This window comes from Tachypleus tridentatus, chromosome 8 (assembly GCF_004210375.1).
Source record: "Tachypleus tridentatus isolate NWPU-2018 chromosome 8, ASM421037v1, whole genome shotgun sequence".
NCBI lineage: Eukaryota > Metazoa > Arthropoda > Merostomata > Xiphosura > Limulidae > Tachypleus > Tachypleus tridentatus.
In genome coordinates this window covers 84,701,193-84,724,845 of record NC_134832.1, presented here as the reverse complement: position 1 = coordinate 84,724,845, position 23,653 = coordinate 84,701,193, and the positions used below count along the sequence as shown (strand labels likewise).

At 34.9% G+C, this 23,653-nt stretch overlaps 1 protein-coding gene across 1 annotated transcript; it reads right to left on the bottom strand.

Moving 5' to 3' along the window:
• Nucleotides 1-871: 871 nt before the first annotated feature.
• On the bottom strand, nt 872-12,955 carry LOC143222822 (uncharacterized). Its single transcript, XM_076449899.1, has 30 exons — nt 12,882-12,955; nt 12,147-12,393; nt 11,750-11,970; nt 11,353-11,582; nt 11,037-11,209; nt 10,801-10,929; nt 10,542-10,648; nt 9,882-10,236; nt 9,335-9,523; nt 8,940-9,155; nt 8,562-8,782; nt 8,153-8,345; nt 7,424-7,908; nt 7,045-7,269; nt 6,785-6,935; nt 6,454-6,630; nt 5,884-6,124; nt 5,623-5,765; nt 5,341-5,510; nt 4,897-5,187; nt 4,446-4,659; nt 4,021-4,251; nt 3,668-3,876; nt 3,335-3,524; nt 3,100-3,193; nt 2,735-2,980; nt 2,371-2,549; nt 1,993-2,210; nt 1,392-1,629; nt 872-1,304 (listed from the first exon to the last, which is right to left on the bottom strand). The coding sequence occupies exons 2-30, from the start codon at nt 12,376-12,378 to the stop codon at nt 1,000-1,002; spliced, it is 6,273 nt and encodes a 2,090-aa protein (XP_076306014.1). The 5' UTR covers nt 12,379-12,393; nt 12,882-12,955; the 3' UTR covers nt 872-999.
• Nucleotides 12,956-23,653: the final 10,698 nt, after the last annotated feature.

Genomic DNA, 23,653 nt, shown 5'->3' with positions numbered 1-23,653 from the left:
AGAAAAAAAAAAAAAAAACGAAGTTGTTTTGGCTGTGATCAGATGGAGGCTCTTGCTAATGTCATAGGCAAGTTTTGATACCAATATTGTTGGTCTGTAGTATTAAGAGATTTAGCTTTTAAAAGAAATGGCTTTAATAAAACCACGATGGAACTTAAATCTACGTTTACAAGCAGGTTATTAATAGCAGCATTTAGATAAAGTTTAATGTATTAATAGTGGGAGCTTTAGTACCTTTGAAACACTTCCATTATCTTTGTTTATGATCATTCTAACATGTTACGATTCTTTACGAAAGGGCAGATAGTGAAAGATATTATTCAAAATCAAGTTAGGTGTACATCGAGTATAATTACAACAGTTCATCTTTCCTCTATTTCTATCCAGGAGAGAAGTGGGAAGGTCCTCATCCACATGTTTCAACCTGCAAGTCGTCACGAGGAAGTACACTAATGAAGTTTGTTATTAAATGTAAATTAAGCAACTACCACTTAAAGTTAAAATCAGTTTTGAATAACTGGCAATACAGAGATTGAAATAAGTTATTTTTGTACACTAATTAAAATTCCCCAATTACTTCAAGAGATTAAAGGCTTCTCCCCCTCCTTTATAAGGGTAGGGTGTTTTTTGTTCAGATAGTGTGGAGGAAAAGTGTGCAACGTTATTACCAGTTCAGTTAGTAACCAAATGTAAGCAAGTGACAAAATTACTACATTTCATTACCAAAATGAACATTAGGCCTCAGGTCTAATAAAACGATTTAAAATAGATTGCATAAAGTTGCACCAAGTTTCTAGGAGCTGATAAGGTCATGGAAGCAAAGTCACTGTGCATTGTTTGTACAGTGGTATGCACTCTGAAATGGTAGGAATTGTTATATAAAAAAAAGTTTATTCATAACAGTTATATACATACAAAAACTCAACATTAGTTGCAAAAGGGAGTTGCTTGTGGGAGAATTGTTGTTCGTCTTTTGATCCAAGGTTAGTGCATAATTGGTTAAGGTTTTAACAAGAAATTATTAAAATATGAAACATTAGTGAAGTACTCTAGGTCCGTGTATCTTGGATGGCCTTCTATTGGTGTTACAGCTGTACCACGAATAACTGCCTTCAAAATCTTAGTATGCCCTGTGGAAGATGCAACAGCAACCATCAGGTCTTCATTAGCCGACCAATACACATGTACATGTTCCACCCCAGCTGATGGGATTTCCTGTACTACTTTAAAGCCTGCAAATCCACGCCACTGAAGGAGATATACAAGTTGAAGGTGGTTGCTAGCTGCCATTACATAGGTTTCACCTAAACAGGCAAGGGAAAAGTCAGTACGTTCTTAACGAGATCTTGAGATCTACAACTTCCAAGAAACAAGCAATTGTTAAATCTTACCTGCTAATCTGAATGTGGCCAAAGAGTGAACACCTCTGACATTAATACTCTGGACCCACTCAAGATTGTGGTAGTGATAAAGATACACATTAACAGGCTCCAGGTACAAGTTATTCCAGTTGTAATTTTGATGGAGCATTGTCTTTTCATTAGCAAATAGTACAAACAAGTAGTCTCCTGTATCAACCCAAAGCACTGAACTTGGGAGAGATGTGAGCACTTCCTTGAGGACCTCAAACTGAAATTATACAAAAATTTGTACATAAACATCTCGCAAAAATCACTTTACTTAAGGAGATGCTGTCAGGTTTCCACAAGTTAGTATCAGAGTTTGTTATGCTGTTATTTTCTCCTCAACAAGATATTCGAGGATGAATCCAAGCCGGAGTTTAAATTAGGGTTAAAGTTAGTACCATCTGCATTGCAGAATTAAAATGTAAGTAACACGTTTTAGAAATACACTTTGCTTACACAAGTGTAGTAGCACATCCCTATAATTACGTTAGGCCAGTTGCAATTTTACACGTCTAAAAAGGTCAACTTTAGACCTATCCTCAAACTGTTTAGGTCTTTTAAAACCAAGTGGTATTCCAAAACTTACCTTCTGCATATTATAACTCCATGAGTAAACTACAGAACTTCCAGATAATCCTTCTGGTGCTAATCTGTTAGCTACAGCAAGTAAAATAGTTGGTTCTTCAGAATCTCTTACGGCCACTAAATCCAAGGCCACAGCATAGTAGGTAGGTAGTGTCTGATGTATGGACCACTTATTCAAGAGAGAGTCATGTTTGTAGATTATAGTATTCCCAGTTGTATCTGCATAGAAATTAAATATGTGAATAATGAGCAGACTGCTGCATTTAAAAAGTGTGTTCACAAACTGCAACAATCCTGAAGCATTCACATGACTAAAAGACGTACATATAAGTTACTTATTAGGAAAGAATTCTTGTGGAAACAAGCCACCAGATCTTACTAGTTTTCTTGTCATATAAATATGACACTGCTAGGTATACGAAGTCATCCACTTTGAAGATCTTGACATCAGAAACATAAGGTGAATTTCTTATATTTAAGGATCCATTTTGATCAGGCTGCCAATATTGCCCATGGACAGGCGTAACAAGCGTTTCTTCAACACCTTTGTGATGACAACTAGGTCAAAGTAAAGAGACATTAAGATAAATGTACTAGTGCTTCATTGTAAAAAGCAAAGTTGGATTTTAGAACAGCACTTGCAAAGTCAATATTCAGTCACAGAAATTTGTTTAGTGTATCAAAGCTACAACCCACCCATTTAGAAACGGGATAAAAGATAAGCATGTAAAATAGAAACTTACCGTTTCCTGCTACTGGTGGTATTTGTCCACAAGGTGTACCCAAGATTGGATACAGAGCTATGGAAGATAAATGGGAAGAGCCTTTTGTCTATTGGACCATTGTATAGTGCAAGTGTTCCATTAGCAGCAACATTAAATATAAGGGTAGAAGAGACTTCACAGCAGTGATCCTCAGAAAAGTCACAGTTGGTTCGCTCTGTTCTCCAAGCAACCAGTAAATTTATAGGAAAGACATGATATACATCCCTGGAGAGTAAAATACGAAAATTCTGGTTAAAAACAAACACCTTTGCTAGTGTGAATGTTGCTAAAGTAAACAGGGAAGATTAGCTTTAAGTTGCATTGTTTGCAAACAAAAGACTTACCTATAGTAAGTATACATTGGGATTGAAAAGAACTTTGTGGATACCATATCAATTTCCTGAACCAACTCAAAGTATGCCAACTCGGAGATTTGGTCTGAAACAAGAGGATTTGTATTAATACTTCAAACTAATTGCAGTTAAAAAGATCTTTTAAAGTGCAGCATGATTGATATAGGGGAAGGGTCAATCGGCGAGTAGGGTACAGTACTCCCATCCTCAAACAATATTCACTTACATTTATGAGCCTCAAACTGGTGGTTTAGTGCTCTACGTTGTTCTGTTGAGAGTCTGTCCAAATAACGTAGTTCTTGGCTTAATTGGTCACTCTCATAAAAGAAGAATTCTGCCATTTCACTGATATCCAATCCATTAACAGTTTCTACCACCTTAACAGATGTAACCACTTCTAGTGGTGCATGGAAGACCTGCAAGTTAAATAAAAAACTCAATGAGTGTACGTGGACAAGAGTAATTGTATAAAAAGGGTTTTTTCCAAACCTGCTAAAAAAAAAAGTTACATTTGCATGATAAAAGTAGTAATAGGAAGGTAACGCCATGTGTTGCTTACAGTGAAGTCAGTAATAGTTTCTCTACGGTTGTGTCTTACAACATGTTCATCAAGGTACTGCAAATCTATTCCATTTATTCTCCAAACTTGGAGACTTCCACCAATATTCAGATCTTCTGAAAAGGTCTTCAAACCTTTGATTTCATGATTTCCTGTTGTGGTTACAATACTAGACACCAATACGTCATTTATCTTATCCACTTCAAGATCTAAATAGAAGAAACAAAATGGACATGCAAGGTCACAGTTAGTTACTAATCTTAAAGTTGGCTTAAAAAACACTGAAGATATGTTCCTTGTCTAATCCTTCCTACTTTCCAAAACAAGTCTAAGTGAGGCTATATACTACTTACTGTTCACGTGAACTTCGTTTTTGAACGTGAAGTCTGCATGAATTTCTTCATTACCCGACAGCGTCACTCGATTCTCAAGCAGAGAGTTTAGATCAGTTTTGTCAAGTTTCCCCCTCACAAAAAGGTTTCCTTCCACATGGACAGGAGCCAGAAAGATTGTTGGACCATAGATTGTTTCCGTTGTGTTCACAGCAATCAGATCTTGTGGGATCATTATTGTATTTACATGTCCTGGAGAAAGAGAGACATTTAGGAAATCTTGTGTGTATAGAAGTTTGCATACAGAAAATATCATTTAAAAAGGAAAGATTCAGCCAGAGCTCCAAGCCTGCATGAAGAAATCTAAAAGTCAAGATTAGTTGGAGATAAGTACAAAATTAGAGAATTCCGTTTCTCATGACGGGTGTGGAAACAAACAAACTTACCTCCCACATACATGTTTTGATGGATGATTATGTTTGAGAGGGTCTTCCTTCCATAAATTTCCTGTTCCCCATATCTCAGAACTGTAATTTTACTCAATTCAGAGATATCTACATCATTCACTTTTTCAAATACTTTCACATCTTTTTCCACCATTAAGTTCTGTTTCACCACTATTCCAACAGCATTTGTAAACTTCTTGGAACTAGTTATTACCTGCAAGACGAGAAGAAATAGGTAACTAAGAGCTATTATATGCACATAAGTATTACAAGTAAGCTTTAGAAACTTACTACATATACCTCTATGTTGTTGTTGCCACCCAAAAAAGAAGTGCAATTGCAAGAAATTGTCAGGATGGAAGTAGAAATTGTCAGGATGGAAGTAGAGTACCATTTTACAAACAAGATAGCTATCTCAAAATAATGCTAGAAAAAAAATGCGTTCACTCACTTGTGGAACAGATTTTCTAACAGCATCTTTGAAAATGAAGTTAATGTTCACTCCATTAACAGAGTCTTTCAGTTCAAGCTCCTTCACCTCTAGGCCTTTCTGAAAGTGAACTTTTCCAGTAATTGTTTGCCGATCCGATTTTGTTACCATCTTTTCTGCCAAAAGTTGAATGTCAATGCCATTGATAGTACCACCAACATGCATGCTTCCATTCACAGAAAGGTGATGGAATCTCTTTTGCCCAGTTATAGGTTTGTTAGTTCTGTTCAAGTACAAGGCATGTTCAGCCAGCTATTGAATATAAAAAAGCTTCAGTAAAAAACACTGCTTAGTTTAAAAAGGTGACTGTAAATAACATTCTTGTTTAAGTGCAACAATATAGTTGCAAACAGGTTTAGGAGGTACATGACAATTACGTTTCCACATAAATGTTGCAGCACTCACCCATCGCAAGTCGCATCCATCTACTAGGCCATTAACAGTAATGTCGCCATGGGATTCCACGACTGAAGTAAATGTATTCAAGTCTGTGAAGAGAACATCTTCATCCAAGAAAGCCACCAACCGAAGATCTACTCCATCTAGTGTGGCAGGCTCTTTAACTATTAGATGTCCTGTTGGAAAGGACAAGCCTTTATTTTGGGGAAGAGGTTTCAAAAGGAATAGTTACATTTAGAAGAGTGATGTACACAAAAGTCAAGAGGTTTTATTCCAAGTATTACTTACCAATGTTTACACTGTTTACAAAAGCCATTGGAGCACTAATGTTGTTTGGTCTGCTTTTGGACATTGCTTTTCTTTGTAGTTTAGGAAGATCTACATCATTGAGGTAGCCATCAATATTCAAATTCCCTTCTATGGTAACACTCCTGGGGAGGAAGAAATAGCAGGAGTAATGTTGTTAAGCGTTTTAGGAGGTTAGTTAAAAAGAAAATACGATCTCGGACCTAGTTACATGACAAAAGTAAAAGAAAATTTGAAACTCACCCTTTTATAGTTTTTTTGCCACGTACTACCTCATCTCTATTTTTGAATATTACTCTGTCCACATGGTCTCTTAGGTTCAGACCATTGACTGTCTGAGCATGAAGTTGGCCTTTGAACTCAAGATTACCAGTGAAATTTTTAGGAGCCCATATTCTTTGAGGAGTGTCTATAGTTACAACTCTTTTCGCAAATTCATCTATATTCACCATGTCTATTGTTCCCTTTGCTTGAATGTTCTTTGCTATAGAAGAAAAGCAAATAGTTGTTAAAAAGTAAGAGTTTGGTTCTTGATCAAAAAGGTGCATAGATTCTTTCATTTTCAAATGGCAAAGTCATAGCATTTACCAAAAAGCACTTTTGTTTCAAAGAGGGACACCACGTTTCAGTTTCCAAATTAAGAGCAAGCAAGTAGACAAGGTGTTGAAAGATTCCTTAGTATAGTAAATAAAAAGATCTAAAAACTTTTAGTTGAAGTCAAGGTGGCCTCAAAAGCATATATAATTAATTACTTAAGGTGTCACAACAAGTCATTGATCACTTGCCAAATTAATGAATGAAATAGGAAAATACCTTTAAATCCATTAACAAAAGCCTTGTTCCTTAAAGGTTTCTTGAAGGGCTCATCAGTGAAGACAACATTTGAGGCAAAGTCAGAGATATCCACATTATTCACAGTTTCCTCTACTACAATTTCTTTAGCAAAGACATTTCCTTTTACTATAACAGGTTCAGTCATTTTGAGGTGACCTGTAGAAGAAATTAAAAAAAAAAAAAAAAGGCCAGAGAAAGTTTCAGGTAAAAAGGACATTCATAGAAAACAAATTCACTCTTCCAATGTTCACATATACAGGTCAACCGATACAAACGGGGTCAAGCTTCTGTGGCAGTTACTGAAACTTACCTGTAACAACTTGTTCTTTGTCTGTTAACATCACATCTTCCGACAAATCAATGGAGTTCACAGTTGTTTTGACTATTATGTCTCCTCTAACTTCCAAGGATTTTAGAGTTTTTCTTCCATGGATGGTATAATTTCCTTTGTTTCGAACAACCTACAAATACAACAGTGCTTTTAAAGAGAAGACAATTATTTACTGGGTCATTTAAGAAATGAAAGTGAACCAAATTGGAACCTATTTGCTGCCGAAAACAAGCACTTACAATTTTCTCAAGTTCAGAGATATCTATTCCATTCAAAGTTACTCCATCTTCTAAAGAAATTTCCCCTTCTACAGAGACAGTGCCAGTGAAAGTCTTTTCTGCTGTAATAACTTCATCACCATACGTGTAAACAAATTCATCCATATGGTACCCATTGATCGTATCAACTAGAAGTTCCTTTTCAAACATAACAGCCCCAGGGAAAGTTACAGGTACAGGGATTCTCTGTTTGAATAATGTGCACGTTTTAGAGAACATTTGAATTAAAGAGGAGAAATTTAGATTTAAGCAGAAAAGTCACTAATTAATCTATTTAAATATGAGGGTTCTAACCCCCTTCACAACTATAAAGGGGTGCATATATTAGATTCAAACTTACTTGTTCTTCACTTTTTAACCATAATGCATCTTTCAGATCCCAAATTGGATAGCCATTTATTCCTTCTCTTGCCCAGAGGTTTCCATTAATAACCAGGTTTTGAAAAACGACAGGTTCAGTTACAGTCAAGTTGTCTGGCAAGATTATTTTCTTCACAAATTCAGAAGGGTCTACATCATCTATCTTTATACCATCTTCCATGGTTATATCTTCTTCCACAACTATAGATTCTTTAAACACTTTAAAGCTATTCACCACCTGATGACCATGCTGCAGTATTACTTCTTCACTCAAGTCTATTCCATTCACTAATCCAGTTTCCAAGTTCTCCCCAAAAGAGACCAATTCTTGAAATTTAAAGTTACCATAAATTGTCTGGGGAGTGTTTGTAGTAACAACGTCTGTTCCCAATTTTATTCCATTGGTTCTTCCCTTTACTTCCACATTACCCCTTACATACACTGGAGCAAGAAATACCTTTTCACCTACAATAGAAAAAACGTTCTGTTAAGTAGCTTATATTAGGACTGAAGTAATGTAATGATTAGAGCCTGCTTTAAACAGTTATGTAAGGAAGGAAATTAAGGTGTCAAGTAAAAGGGAAAACAGAAGCTATTTAGCAGATGCTCCATTCAACCAGTTTAGAAGCTACAAGGCCTTGACACTAACCTCCCCTTTCAACTTTTAAACAGGAATGAAAAGATTAGCAAGCAAGTTCATGAAACAAACCTTTTATCTCTTGTTCACTTGTTTTGTCTACAGTTCCATGTTGTAGAGCGTGGACATCAATATAGCCATTTATTTTACCATTTATTAACATGTCACCATCCACATGGAGGGGTGCTTCAAATTTTAGTTGACCAGTGATAGTTTGTTCTCTATCTAAACGAACGGCTCTTCTAGCAATCTCCGAAAGATCACGCTGTTATAAATAAATCAGATAAGCATTCCAATAGTTTAAAACGTCTTTGAGAACATGCTACAAGCTTATTCTTGCATACAAGTTCCAGTTAGTTACTTAGAATGAATGCAGAAAGTAGTAGTACAAGATAATAAATAAACACTACAAACAAAACACATCATACGAAACCTTACAAATACCCAATGATAGAGCTTTGAATTAAAATACGTTACTTACCCCATTCGTAGTGGTTCTGACATCCAGGTTTTCATGCACATTTAGAGACTTTAACGTCTTTACACCACCAATAGTCTGTGGATGGTTTGTTGTAACCCAGCTTCTAGGGTCCACATTATTTAAAGTATATCCACTTCCAATAAAGAGGTCAGTGTCCAGAATAATGTTGTGAAACTTCAAATTTCCAGTAACTGTTTGATTTCCATGTAGAAGTAGTAGGTCTAAATTGAATATCAATTTAGTTAATAGCATTACAAGGGAAAAAAAAAAGGAGGAGTTTTACAACAAATAGTTAAAGAGCTAAAAAGAGTCAGTATTGCTCAAAAGTCATAGAAGAGTAATTTAAGAAAAGAACGCATTTATAAAAACAATACATACCACTCATATTTACACCATTTAACAAGTTGTCAACATACAGCTTGTCAACCCATATTTTGTCAAAAACCAAATCCCCAGTTATCACCTGAGAACCTTTTGTCTTCAAGGTAAAGTCACGTAGCCTGGTTATTGGAATACCATTTAAAATTACATCATTGAAGATATGCCCAATCTGGACCCTTTCAGCAGTAACTGGTTTTGTAAACTCAATGTTACCTGAAAATATTGAAATAGTTAAACAATGTAAACCTTTAATTTATAATTACAAGCAAGTTAAGCTAAACTGAAAAAAAAAAAAGGGATTAGATAGGTTTAAAAAGTGGACAAAAAAAAAGTTTAGGTTACACACAAAATAATCTTCATAGTATGAGGGTAGGATTATTGTACATGTATACCTATAATTTCCTGGTCTTTTGACTTGAAAACTAAGTTTTCAAAGTCCTCCAATATAGCATGGATCTCATTTTGTTCGTGTTCAATCTGATCTTTAATTTCTCTGAAGGTGTATGGTGGAACATGCTCAAGTTCCATTGTAGTTATAGATGCCTCATTAACATTTACAAGTCCTTTTACCATGACATTGCCTGTAAAAAGAAGGCAATACGTCAAAAGCTACTAATGTTAGGCTAGTTACTCTTAGATCAATGGATGTAAAGACTTCAGAGCCACCATTTATAAATTCAATGTTAAGAAGCTATGAAACAAAATGAAGAGTTTCATTCAGGTAAATATAATAGTAGAAAGGTTGCTTAAAAGAGAGAGAGAGAGAGAGAGTTCATTTAGCATATTAAAGTTCATGAAAGTAGTCATTTGATAAATAGATTACAATTCATGGTAGGCATTTGTAGGGAAGACACCATCTTGTAGCAAATACTACACGTGTAAGAGGAACAAATCTATAGTATTGTTTATTTAACAATATTACAAGAAGTATGACCCTACCTTTAACAATCACTTCTGCAGTTATATTTTGGGGTCTGTTATTTACCCACACCTTGTCCAAGTTTTTCAGAACATAGTTCTGCTTCTCTTCTTGTGTTGCAAGCTCATGATTTAAGTTATTCAGACAGTTGATTAGAGGATCAACAACAGGTAGGGATGAACTTTCATATGTCTGCACATCAAGTTTCCACACACTTGGTCCTTTTAGTCGAGCCTCGTACACAATGAAAGCCAAGTAGTATTTTCTTGCATTGTAAAAGAAAATACTTCTTGCATACACACTTTGTTCAAGCTGTATTGTATAATCTTTGGTATACACAGACGATTCATCTTCTATGTAAAATGTTATTTTGTGCTGAAAGCAAGAAAGATAAAAGTACTAGTATGAAGGTCCAAGTTCCAGACTGCATTTTCAGTAAACTAAACATGTAATTCCTACAACTTGTACATAACATGGTAGGAGAAAGTTTCTGCATTTACAACAAGAGGCTTAGACGTAAGAGAGTTGAAGTTGCAAAATACCAGATATTTTAAAGACAAAAGAACTTGCACATATCGCTATTACATTTATAGCAAGTTTAGATTACAAAGGCAAATTTTAAAAAAAGTTGATTGCAACTCAGGTTTAGTATACAAGTGATTAGACAAAATAAGTCATACCTGATATACTAGAACAAGTGCAACCTCTTTGCTTGGGAAAGTCATTATTGAAACATCTATGGCATCTTCAGAATCTGGCAAGTGTAACCATTCCAAAAACTGGTCTCCTAAAATAAGGACAATGGAGGGAATTGAATGTTTGTTTTGTAGTATCGTGAGAAGAGACAAAACAAAAACATTGTTTTTTTAATTAGGTGGGGGGGGGTGGTTTATAGTGGAGTTTGTTATGCAAAGAAAAAGTACAAATCATTATGCTCACCAGCCCACCAATATACAATAGTCTTTTGGCCCACAAATACAACATAGTGGTTTCTTTCTACAGAAAAATGTCTTGCTGCCTTTGGAAATGGAAACTTAATGATTTGTATGTAGGCGAGTTTCTCGTGTCCTAAAGAGGAAAAGGACAGATTAGCATGTGCACTATTGTAGCAAAACAAAATAAAAGTTTTGCAGTTTTATATATGCAATTATCAAAGAAGATTAGGACAAACTTACGAGAGTTGTAAATAAATACTAATGATCCCAATATTTCTTCCTCAGTATCACCTCTTTCTTGGGGGCACATCAGGTAAAGAGTTCCATCAATTACCCACATAGAAATAGATACAACTCCTTTCGTTGGTTCTGTGGCTACTAGGTCAAACTGGGTATGTCTCCATTCATAAAGTCTGTCAAATATTAAAAATTTACAACTTGCTTTAGAAACCTCCTAGCATAGGCACGTACACAATATCATGAAAAGGAAGATTTATTTAGGTTTCAGAAATAGTTTAGATAACTTTCAAAGTAATTAGCAAACTATTTCACTTACTTCACGTAAGCATGGTAAGTCATCCCATTTGGAGTCTGCCTGTTGTAGGTACTAACGCCCAAGTAAAATATGCCGTTGTTTAATATCAAGTCAATGTCAGATAAACCCTCAAGGACAATAGTTTGCCTTTTATGCAGAAGATTTCTTTCCAAGCTATAGGTTTGGACAAAATATTTGCTTTTTCTATACTGCAGGGCTACTAGCCATAGTTGTCCTCTATAGATGAAGTGCTAGAGAAAAGAAGCCATAGGTATGAAATGTTCAGTCATAAGAGGCTAAACGTATTTTTTTGCATTATGAATTAACTACCCATTAAGTTACGAACATGAAATAGGCAAAAACAAAATGAGATTTTGTCATAGAACTCCCCCCCCCCCTCAAAGTATAGTTGCAGTACCTTAACCTTCACAGCGACTTCATTTCCATCCAAGGTAGTCCATACATTGAAGTAATGGTTATCAAATTTCAAAATGATCAAACTTCCACTGTACGTTGCTAATATCAGCAAGTCATTTTCACGATGTCCAACAGACGTTACTGCAGATATATTAAATTTAGACAGAGGGTGGGTCCTTTCAGACTTTGCATCTTTCACCATGTACTGATCTTCCTTGATCACTAAAAAAGATTGAATAATTGGGAAAAGACATTAGACAGGAAAGAGGTTCACAAAATATAAAAAGTCAACACTACAGATGTAGTCACAAGACACGCATTTTAGACTTTCTAAAAGAAGTACCAACCCATTGAACAAACAAACATTCAGAAAAAAGCAGTTCACGCAACAGACATACCATCTCTCGCGGTTATTTCATATAAAGCATCAGCACTTCTCTTATTTCTGATCCGGTCTCGTTCAAAAGCCTCGTGTAGACCAAGTTTTAGCTCGTTTACTTTAATTTTCATGTACTCTTCCAATTGCTGTACAAGTTCACCCGTGGCTGGCGTTGTGATGGGCAATAAGCTACCAGAGATCCTCATTGTTAACGTCAGAAACACTAATGGCAAAAGTGCAACTCTCCCCATCGTGAGAAGAGAAGACTGGAAAAGTTAAAATATCGTACATTACATTCACACATCTATTACGAACAAGACACTAGAAATAGAGTCTAGCCACAATACGATATCCCTTCAACAATTATTTGAAAGCTCATATTCTTCAATTCATACTCGCAAGCTTGTATACTAGGTAGATTTGACGAAAGTAACACGTATTCAAAATAAAAAAAAACAGTTAACTCATGAATGAATAGCTACTTCTAGCGACAATTCAGGAAGTGAGGAATAAAGCTTCCTCAGTACGTAAAGTTAGTTGGGAACTTCCAACCACAGTTTACCTAACACTATTAACCAGAAATTTATTTCCGCCCCCCCTACGAGACACAAATAATAAACATGTCGTGTTAAGATATGAAACATAATTGAATTAATAATCTTTCTCTACCTACATCAGCCGTTTTTACATATATAATGCAATTAATAGTCGCAATTACTAGCTAACGCACGCTTTAAAAAAATCCAACTCTTACCCGTCTGTCGATAACAAATAACTTTGAAAAACAAAATAAATTAACACTTGACACAAACCACTAATTACAGTTGCGTCGTTTGCTTGTTTAAATACCTTTTAATCTCTCTGAATGACCATGACGTATTTGTTTCACGTGCATTATGATCTGCATGCAAATTACGTCCATATTCGTATTTACCGCTGCTATCAGTGCGCCACCTTCGAAACTCGAATGGAAAGGAAAGGTCATGATACTATTGCTTTGTTCGAGTATTTCGAAAAGATACTGCGTAAATAATCCGGAAATTCAAAAAAGCAAAATGAACTAATATGCAAATAACTTAAGGAAACCTATCCAAAGACAGTCAGCAACTGTTAATTCCTGGCTCACGCCAGTATCTCTATATATTTTGTTTTAAAACTTCATATACAGTTTTGCCCTTTCACAAATTTCCATTTAACATTTTTCCACATTTATCGAATATGCTTGTGTTATGCTTAAAACTTAAATTAGACAAATTTTTTCAGTATCTCTTCACACATGAAACATACGCACGGAACCATGCTAATCTTTTGACATTGGTGTATATGGAATATTCAGAAGGTATTTGACAAAGTTCCACGTAAACGGCCTGTCGATTGAATGACTGAGTGCGAGACGAACGTTACCTCATTGGATAAATGAAAGCAGGGAGTTCAGCCAAATTGGATTAATGTCTTATTTCATCGCTCAATTTTATGAGCGTTGCTCTTTATTAATGTATTTATATCGATAATATTGATGAAGGAATGCTCAGCAAATCGTTCAAATTTCCTAATGACATTAAGGTTTGGGATGTTGCTTTGTTTTATTTTTTTACGAAACCATTTAGACTATTTGGAATGGTAAATCTCTTTTGATTATATTAAATGCAAGGTAACACATGTGAGATACAGTAATTTCTATTGTGTTATTAGTGTAATGATTTGTAGGAATAACCTTATTAGAGTTACGGAAGAAAAGTGACGTTTCCTTACTAGTGGGCCCGGCATGGCCAGGTGGCACTCGACTCGTAGTCCGAGAATTTGAATCCCCGTCCCACCAAACATGCTTGCCCTTTTAGCCGCGGGGACGTTATAATGTGACTGTTAATCCCACTATTCGTCGGTAAAAGAGTAGCCCCAAGAGTTGGCGGTGGGTGGTGATGACTAGTTGCCTTCTATCTAGTCTTACACTGCTAAATTAGGGACGGCTAGCGCATATAGCCCTCGTGTAGCTTTGCGCGAAATTCAAAACAAATCCTTACTGGTGGCAGAATATTTTAAGTTATGTATTCATAAATAAAGGATTTATAACTTTGTTGGCTAGTCTCACATTTAGAGTATCGTGTTCAGTATTGGGATCCGAACCGTATCTGGTATTTCAATGACCTCTCTACGGTGGACTGAATGAGAATCTCTCGAAGGAAAGAGATAGATGGGATCTGATTGAGTTGTTTATGGCTGCTGAGGGTACTGACAGTGTTCATGCATCGTCTTTTGTTTATTATTTGATAGCGATAATGGGAAAGAAATACAAATTTTGGCTGACTGGGAGCCATATTCACCTGAGATGGTTTTTTTTTTGTTGTTGTTGTTTCGAAGGGACTTATGGAATGGACTGTTTTCAGACGTGTTTGATGCGGTTCATTTAACTAGCCGTTGAAAGAAGGCTCGACAACAAGCAGAATTGTTTAATTTTTTTTTTAATTGTACCATTGCATCAAGGGAATTAGATAGTATCGTTGCACCAGTTTTTATATTGAGATGAAAACATAATATGAAATGTTGTTAGTGCTTCATTCACAACATTATGGTTACAGAAAATATTAAAAAGACGCACAAAAATGAATGCGTTACAGTACGGAGTAATACTAACAAATGTTCGTTGTGAACGTCTTATATACACAGGTGGCCCATTGTGTGAGATTCTCTCTCTCTCTCTTTCTTTTGCCTCACATGTTATGCAATATCTTAATAATCTCTTATGTGGTGACTAACAACACTTTTCGTGTAAAATGTTTTTGGTGATGTGTAATTTTTTGGTTATCCTTTCCATGTGAGTGAAATGACTACACACTGTATTTCACAAATGAATCCTTCGTTATATCTATAGTAGCGTCATATAAGCGAGATTATTTGCATTTGACCTCTGACCCAGAATGGTGAAATCGACTCCCTTCTTCAAGGTAACTACTGTGTCTAACGATGTCCACAGAGAAAACTACTTCTACTGGTAATAAAGAGAATCGTTAATTTGTGTAGTGCATATTATAGTATACAAGACGTATCAATACTAGTGAAACAAAATCAAACGGCTTTATAACACCGGTTGTTTTCATTCAATTAAACACTCAACGTTTCAATTTGCAGCTTTTTCGGAAGCATTCACTTAAACGCAACCTATACTCATAATAATCATTTCCCTTCGAATCTCTAGCGTGCATTTGTACAGCGTGCTTATTGTTGAAATAATTCACTACTTCTTGTAGTAAGCAAACGTTCCAAAAAGGTTACAGAGTGAAGTAACAAACAATATAAGTTTAAAGTAAAATAAAGTTATTGTATTTCCTCATTCTTTGTTTCTCTTATTTATGTTCTCCTATCCTTGTGTGTAGTGTTCTTCCGATTTGTCGTATGGTACGTATTGATAGCAGATGTTACAAGTCAGCTGGTAAACAACACTGGAGACAAGGCACCCATCACTAGATTGCAAACACGATTTTCTAAGACAGTTAGATTTATTTGGTCGAAAGGTAGTGTACTGAGATTTTTAAAGCCTTTTATATTTGTTAGGTTATACCTGTCCGTTACGTAACTTAAATCGGCATATCAGATTTCCTGATTATGGTTCTTATATTCTTGGTTATAGCTTTGGTAATTATAGGTGTTACCTTTAGAAATATCGTGTGTTTTTTTTCTTTTTGTTTATTTGCATTTTCTCATGTTGGAAGTGCGATTCTGATGTTTGCACATCATTGTCCTGGAAAATTTGTTCGATGTAGAACAATGGATATTCGTTGCTCAAAAAACGTGAATTTAGTTCGGAGCGGCACGTATTGTTTGTTTCACTGAAGTTGCGATCGAATCTGCTTAATTCCCCAATAATTGCACCTTTCTTGGAAGCTTTGGGATGATAGGAGTTGAAGTTAAGGGAGAGGGGATTTGTTATTAGTTTGTAAAACAACGATATATATATATATATATTCTTGTAACTGTTGATTTTCAAGATAACGTCAACCAAACCTATGTTCTTAGTGTCATAGAATGATTCAGGGTAAATTGGATGTCAGGTATATGGAATTTAGAAAGACTAAAAGAAGATAGATTGTGGTTCCATAAATATTAGAGCATAAACACTTGATACTCTATTACCCACTGAGTTGGAGATACAGTTTCTTGTGAAAACGAAAATATCCATTGTTAAGGATGAAACGTAAGATTTCTCTGTCAGTGTCTACTGTCAACCTGTACATCTCAAAATATTTGTGATTCGCTGTGATTTCACGCAATGTATTAAAGCCATTATCCGCTTGCATAGATGAGTAGATAGTTACGACATTCAACATAAATAAGTATTGTTGTGTTGGCCACTAATTGAGGCGCATCTTTCATTTGCGATAGCAGGTCTTGTGTTTTATTTAAGTGGACTGGAAGGTAATTCGGTAACGGCACTGAAATTGTATACATAAGCCAAGACAGAATTTCAGTAGCCCTGCCCTGTGCTGAGACCACAGTTCTAACTGGTAAACCGTACAATTCTGGTAATGCGGCTAAGTTTATCCAGAAGCTTCTATAGGTAGGTTATTTCTTTTGTAAGTTCATAAATACTCTTTTTAGTTTTTAGTGGGGTCGTTGTTGAGTATTTGAAATTTATTTTCTTCTTTCATTAAGACGGTCACATATTTTTTGCTCATAACTACTAAATCTTTACTTTTATCCGATTCTTTCGTGATGATGTTTTAGTTTTTCTAAGGCCTAGTTGTCTCGGGCATGTAACTTTGACTTATCTTGATCATTTCTATGAAAAGTTAGGCTTCCCTTGAATTCTCCCATGTCTGATCTTCTTCCTCCCACCCGCGATTTTAATTTCAATACCTTTGTCAGCGCGAGTAAATTGTCGCTTCGTGATATCGAAAAGGTGTTTAGTGAGTATGTGAAAGCTACATGAGTTGGCGGATCTGTAGTTGAACAACTGTTAGAAATAGAATTAACGTCCGAATCAGTGTTATCAGTTTCAATGTTGAGTGTGGTAGAGGTGAGTTTGTGATATTTTTGCTGGGTTTCAGTAGCTTCTCTATCTTCAGAAAAATGATTCCATCGAATAGAATAAAACGTTTGTTCAAGAATAGACGACGCGTTTAGTCCTTTAACTAGTAGCTTTAAAACTGAGAACATTTTCTACTGTACAAAGGTACACGAGGGCGAGCATGTTTGGTTTGATCGGGATTCTAACCAGCGATCTTCAGATAACGAGTCGAGCGCCCTAACCTCTTGACCCTGCCGGGCCAAAACTGTTAATAACAATATCAATCGTAATTGTAACACAACATACAGTGTGTGTGTGTACGTATGTACGTATTTGTATATTTATATATTTTGTTTTGGTCAGTGAAGTAAATTTTGTATTTTAAACACTGTCGTAATTTCTTCAATAACAAATCGGTAATTAATTGAAATATTGTTATTTTATAACAACTTTACTTTTGCCATCCTGGTGTAAATATGTACCATAAAATATCTTTCGATACTATAAATTATGAACGTTGTACTGCCGCCACATTTTGAGGAATACAGACCTTTGATCCTTCTGAGACCTACATTCGGCGTCACAGTTACAATGACGAGACCGGTTTTAATTGAGCTATTTTATGATGTGATTTCACCATATTTATGGATAGCTTATGAGGTATAATTTATGCGTACATTTATCTCTTTTTTTTTTTAACCCAGTCTTTCTTGCAAATGTATTACATTCGAGGTGTTACATTTCAACGTGTACTAGTATTACTACTAGAGATGTTACGTTACCAACACAGGAATGATTCAAGGTACCGGTGTATTTATTCCGCTGAAGAAATAAAATAAATAGAATTTAAAACATAAACTTGTAAAACATTCACACAAACTACATGTAAAACTAACACCCGCAACAGTAGTATAGATATGTTACGTTATATATGCAGTTTTGAGCGTCGTTCATCCAACCTACATCTGATGAGGTGACAGTTGTATACAAACTAAAATTAATAAATCCCACAAATATTATTTCTACCGTTTTAGCTTTACTAGCTTACATTGGTCAAGTAAAACGAACAAATTGCATAAAAGGAATGTTTTTCTTATTTGCAAGATTTTGTTATTTTATATATTGTGTTTCAAAGTTGTTAAATTATTTCTTTCTCAATACCTATTGCGTTTTGTTTTGTTGTTGTTTTTTGAAATATAATTTTAAGTACAGCTAAGTTAAAGACAAATACTTTTAAATCTAATGCCATGAGATGAATGAATTAAAACTTAAGTAGATGTTTTCATAATTCTTGTTACACTTATAAAACAGTTATATTTTCAATCAGACATTGTGTAGGTACAAAACCAGGTGGAATGTAACCCTTTCATTGAAGCCATTTTTTCTTGGAGGAATTATGAAAGAAACTGGTGGGTCTTGAAGAATTTAAGTTATTTATATGCAAGCTGTCTGTATCACAAGCCAGTTTGGTATTTTTAGGTATTTCCTTTAGTACATATGATACTATAAGTGTACTATCAAACCATTTCATCTGAACTTTTAATTTTCCTTTTTTTCTTCAAATTATGATAAAATCTTCATAATATTACAGTTAGAACTGTTTTCAAACGTGTAATAATATCAAAGAGTACACTAACACTAGATAGAGGAACTAGGAACATAATGTATGTGGTAAAACATCATAGTGGACAACAAAAAGGCTTAAGTGCTGTTAGAACTAATGTATATATTGTCAGAAGCGTTTATTCACAAAATGAAGAACCTAGCTTGAAGGTTGTAAAACAACAACAATAATGATTCTTTAGCAAAATAATATGTGCCAACTGCAAAGAGTCACTACCCGTCACAAAATGATGAGAGCAGTTATTTCCCAATAATGTATTCATACATTCAAACAGACGAAGTAAACTGTACCATTCATAAGGAAGTAAATGAAAGTCAACATGAAATAGATGTTTTAACTCTTCCACATGTATTTTGTTAGCTTTTGGAACATTCTAAATGTAAATGTATAGTTATGTATGAAATATATGTGGTTAATACATTTTTCATCATACTTCTTTTTATGCATTATATTTTTATCAGGAAACCATCCCCCTGCAATGGTTCCTAACAAAGCAAGTTACATGATAGCAGATCTTAGCAGACTCCGAAAATTCTACAAAGTTCCAATATATCTGCCAGAAGTATGTTTTAGAAATAAAAAGACTTTGATAATTTCCATATTTATATGTAATATCACTTGTTAATGTTACTAATGTTTGGTAATATAAACACTGGTAAGTGTAATAAAGAAATTATTAAAAATAGTTATGTCTTTCAAGATATTATTTTGTGTTTTAACTATTTCCAAGATATTCATGTTTTAATATCAACTCTGAGTGGTATATAAGTAATTCTCTTGTGCCTGAAGCTTGTGGATTATATTAATATTCTTTAAGGTACTCTAGAGAAACATTTCAGAAAGTAATTTGTTTTCCAAAGTGCATGAGATCTTATATGACCTTCAGTTCTGGTCATTATTTTTTTAGTTTCTTTTTTCATTTTCAAATTCAGATTCTTTCTAGCTAAGTTGATTTATTGTTAACTTTGATGTATTTGTTTTAGAAAGTATATGATAGGATTTACATCAAAAATACATACTTTCCAGCTTACAGTAGCATACAAAAAACTGTTCTTATTAGCAACCAACTATTTTATAACAATATGTATGTAACTTAGCATATATCACTTAACTCTGTCAAACAAACTGTTCTTGCTTACAAATGTAACAACATTACATTTCAGGATATATTTGATGTGATGTTCAAAAAAAGGGTCACTCTCTGCTCAGCGATTTCTTACAGCTGTGGACATGAAGAATCTAGAGTTCACTGAAAACCTGTCTAGAGTCTTGTGGACAAGAGTATTCCGAATGATTTGTTAAAAGGGCAATGCATAACAATTGATTGTAATTGAAGATACAGTATGATATCAAACACTTGAGCCAAATAAAATGTGAAAGTAAAAGTACATCCAGCTAATTAAAAAATGAATACTTGAACAACAGCAAAAGAACTGGTTTCTGAAAACTACACTTGACCTCCACACAACTATTTGTTTTGTACTCTGTGCCTGCTTTATTTTAGGCATCCTTTGATGCTGTTGTTAACTGTTTCCAAAATGGTTCCTCCCTCTTCTCCCCGCCGTTACAAAGTTAGTTTCTTGGATCACAGTAACGCATTTCTATTTCAAAATTGATTAAATTTCCATACATCTCAGACATAGTTCCGCTTTGTGAGATATTATAAAATCACTTTCAAATATGATAAAAAACATTATTTCACCAGAGATTACACGCATTGAATTAGTGTTTTGATTTTTATGAAGCAGAAAGGTTAAGATGATATCAGTTACGTGGCAAAATTTAAAATTATACAACCCTTTGAAACAGTACAATTTAAGTTTTAAGACATAGCAACAGATACTTGTGAGAGATCATAAAGAAGTCCAACTAGCAGGCATCGCTTTCTAAGCAACAAGAAGCACAGAATTAAAAATTATAAACTGAATAATACTTAAATCTGACCTTACTGAACGTCCATTCTCATCGTTGATGATGCAGTTCCATGTAAATTAGTTATTTGGACAATGTCTCAATCAAATTGTTTGTTGTTGTTTTAAATAATTTGGCTTCTTATTTATTTGTTATTGCTTTTGTTGAAGACTTCTTGAATTTTTTTCAAAGTGACAATGTAATTAGGTAGGTAATCGTAACTTTTATTTTTCAAAATGAGAAATTACATATTGTCGCACGAAATCGATGTCTCATTAGAAAGAAATGGTTCTCTTTGAATAAAACAATTGTAAAACAAAATTGCAGTAGGATACAAGAGACTAACGATTATGTTTTGAAACGTGATTGGAAAACACAGGAAGAAAATACAAAAACAACATTATGATTCAATTCATGTAAAGACATACCTAGAGCAATTGCACAGAATTGAAACATTGTTTCAATAAACTTCTTGAATATTTATAAAATTAGAGAAATTTTGGTGGTTGACTTCCTTTGATTACCCCATTCAAGTCTTATAAGTTTTCACGATGTATGCATTTTATGCTTTATCAAAGTAATGCCAATTTTCTGCAAACATCTATATTTATGAAGAGCAATGCAGTTTGTTTCAAAGCGAGAGTCAGTAATCATGGATGTAACACATTGTCCTGGATCCTGTATCTTGCATAAAATGTTCTGCAGCTGCATGATCCAGTTATTTTATCCAGTTATAAGTACTTTGCACATTATTAATGTTTCTGTGTGAATAAGTGATTAGTTGGCTGTAGTTTATTAGTTAACGCGACAATTAACAAGTTCCTCTAAATTGCCCAGCTCTTAGTAGCTTGTCAAATACATTCCCTTTGCTTATTCATATATTTGAAATTGAGCTTTTATTAAACATTCCTCAAATATTTGTATATATGCTTACACGGATCTTGCTGTTGAATTCATGAGAGACAAGTATGTATACATTGATCTGTATTAAGCCATTTAATTGTCTTTCATTTCTACCACAAATATTCTTTGTACACCCATGTAAGCTACAAAAAGTTGTAGATATGCATCAGGTGACTGAATGTTACTGTCTTTTCTTTCAGCATCAAGATATAACTAAACTTGAAAGTTTTGAACAGGTAAGATTTGATATTATGATTTTGTTTTCTTTGGTTTCCCTACTTAAGACTTCAAGAGAGTTTAAAGGCTTCTCCTCTCCTTTATAATGGTAGGGTTTTTTTTCCGATATAGTGTGGTGAAAAAAATAGTTTACAACTTTATTACTAGCTCACGAAACCCTGGCGTCGCTGCAGTGACCTTATATGGCAATGTAGTGCGTCCTCTCGTAGAGTTCCATGGGGGTGAGATCAGTGGGCACCGAAATATTGTTTTTTATTATTGATACCCCTCAAATAAAAAATAAACAAATATGACAGCATAGAGAAACATCCGACTACTAGCAAACGACCGCGCATTGATGACTCTGTACGGTCAAACTCACAACTTGAATCTGTCCCGCCATTTTTAATTATACATTCTTTTACTGAAAAACCCTTAGGCCAGATGTCTCCATTTTTTATTCAGAATGGTTTAGAAGTGCTCGCTGGCTCACTTAAATCAGTAAAAAAAAAATTACGGTCTGGGGACATTTTAGTGGAAACAGCTTCATCACAACATTCCAAACTCCTCTTGAAATCAAAGGCCATTGGGGATATGCCCATTCAGGTTACTCCTCATTCTACTTTGAATTCTTCCAGAGGAGCTATAATTAAGAGGGATTTAAAGACCATTACTGAATCAGAGATTCTCGCAGGTTTCACCAGCCAAGGTGTTACAGCCGTGCACCGAATTTTTACTCGAAGAGATGGGTTTATGGAGTTGACAAATGTTCTAAAATTAACATTCACAACATCACGTCCTCCTACCACAATCAAGGCAGGATATTTGAATTGTGAGGTACGGCCTTATATTCCTAACCCTGTTAAATGTTTTCATTGTCAACGATTTGATCACTCGAAAACATCTTGCCGTGGTTCCTTAACATGTACCTGTTGTGTTGGTAAAGACCATGATGCTTTTGAATGCCAACTAGAACCACATTGTGTTAACTGTAATAATACACATCCTTCCTATTTTACTTCTTGCCCTAAATGGGTAGAAGAGAAAGAAGTACAACGTCTCAAGACAGTTCATAATATTACTTATCTAGAGGCTCAGAAATTACAATTACCAATTCCATCTTGGACTTATGCTGCTGAAATCCGTTTCACTGCTATAGTAGGAGTCCAGACAGATCTTTCTCTGCCTCCTACAGAATTCTTAACAGCGCATCTTAATCTAGTACCTCCAAAATCAACAAAGTTAACGAATAAATTTCTACTTCTATCTCTGTCCCTACCACATCTTACAGTTATTGTCCAACTTCATCTTGTTCACGCCCAGGTGTTTCCATGGGGTCTTCCTCTCTTGACATCTCAAAAATTAAACAACCTATTCGTTCACGTTCTCAATCACTGGAACATTTGTCTACAAATAATGACCTGCCTAGTAGATTCAGAGCAGGATCACTAAAGAGTGACCGACTCACATCCAAGAAAGAAAAAAGCACGGTCGCAAGAAGAATGTCTCCGTACATCATTCTCCTCCAAAATAAATAAAAATGGCAATATTAATCCAGTGGAACTGTCGAGGTTTTCAAGTAAATGTGAATGACATCAATGATTTGATTGGCTTTTATCATCCCAAATGTCTTTCTTTACAGGAAACATTTTTAAAACCTACTAATGTAGTCACAATTCGACAATACTCGTTATACCGTAATGACAGGTCATATGTAGGACAAGGACATGGGTGAGTATCACTGCTGGTTGATCAACATGTGCCCACCTGGTTCTTGCCATTGAATATGCCCTGGGAGTCTGTAGCCATCTGTATCTCATTAGGTCATACTATCACTGTTTGCTCTGTGTACCTGGAAAAAATTATCATC

Coding starts and splice junctions, on each gene's coding strand:
- LOC143222822 (XM_076449899.1), bottom strand. CDS start 12,378: ATGGGGAGAGTTGCACTTTTGCCATTAGTGTTTCTGACGTTAACAATG. Junction 5,766..5,883: donor GGCAAAAAAACTATAAAAGG/GTGAGTTTCAAA, acceptor CTTCCTCCCCAG/GAGTGTTACCATAGAAGGGA. Junction 3,525..3,667: donor AAACTATTACTGACTTCACT/GTAAGCAACACA, acceptor TTTAACTTGCAG/GTCTTCCATGCACCACTAGA.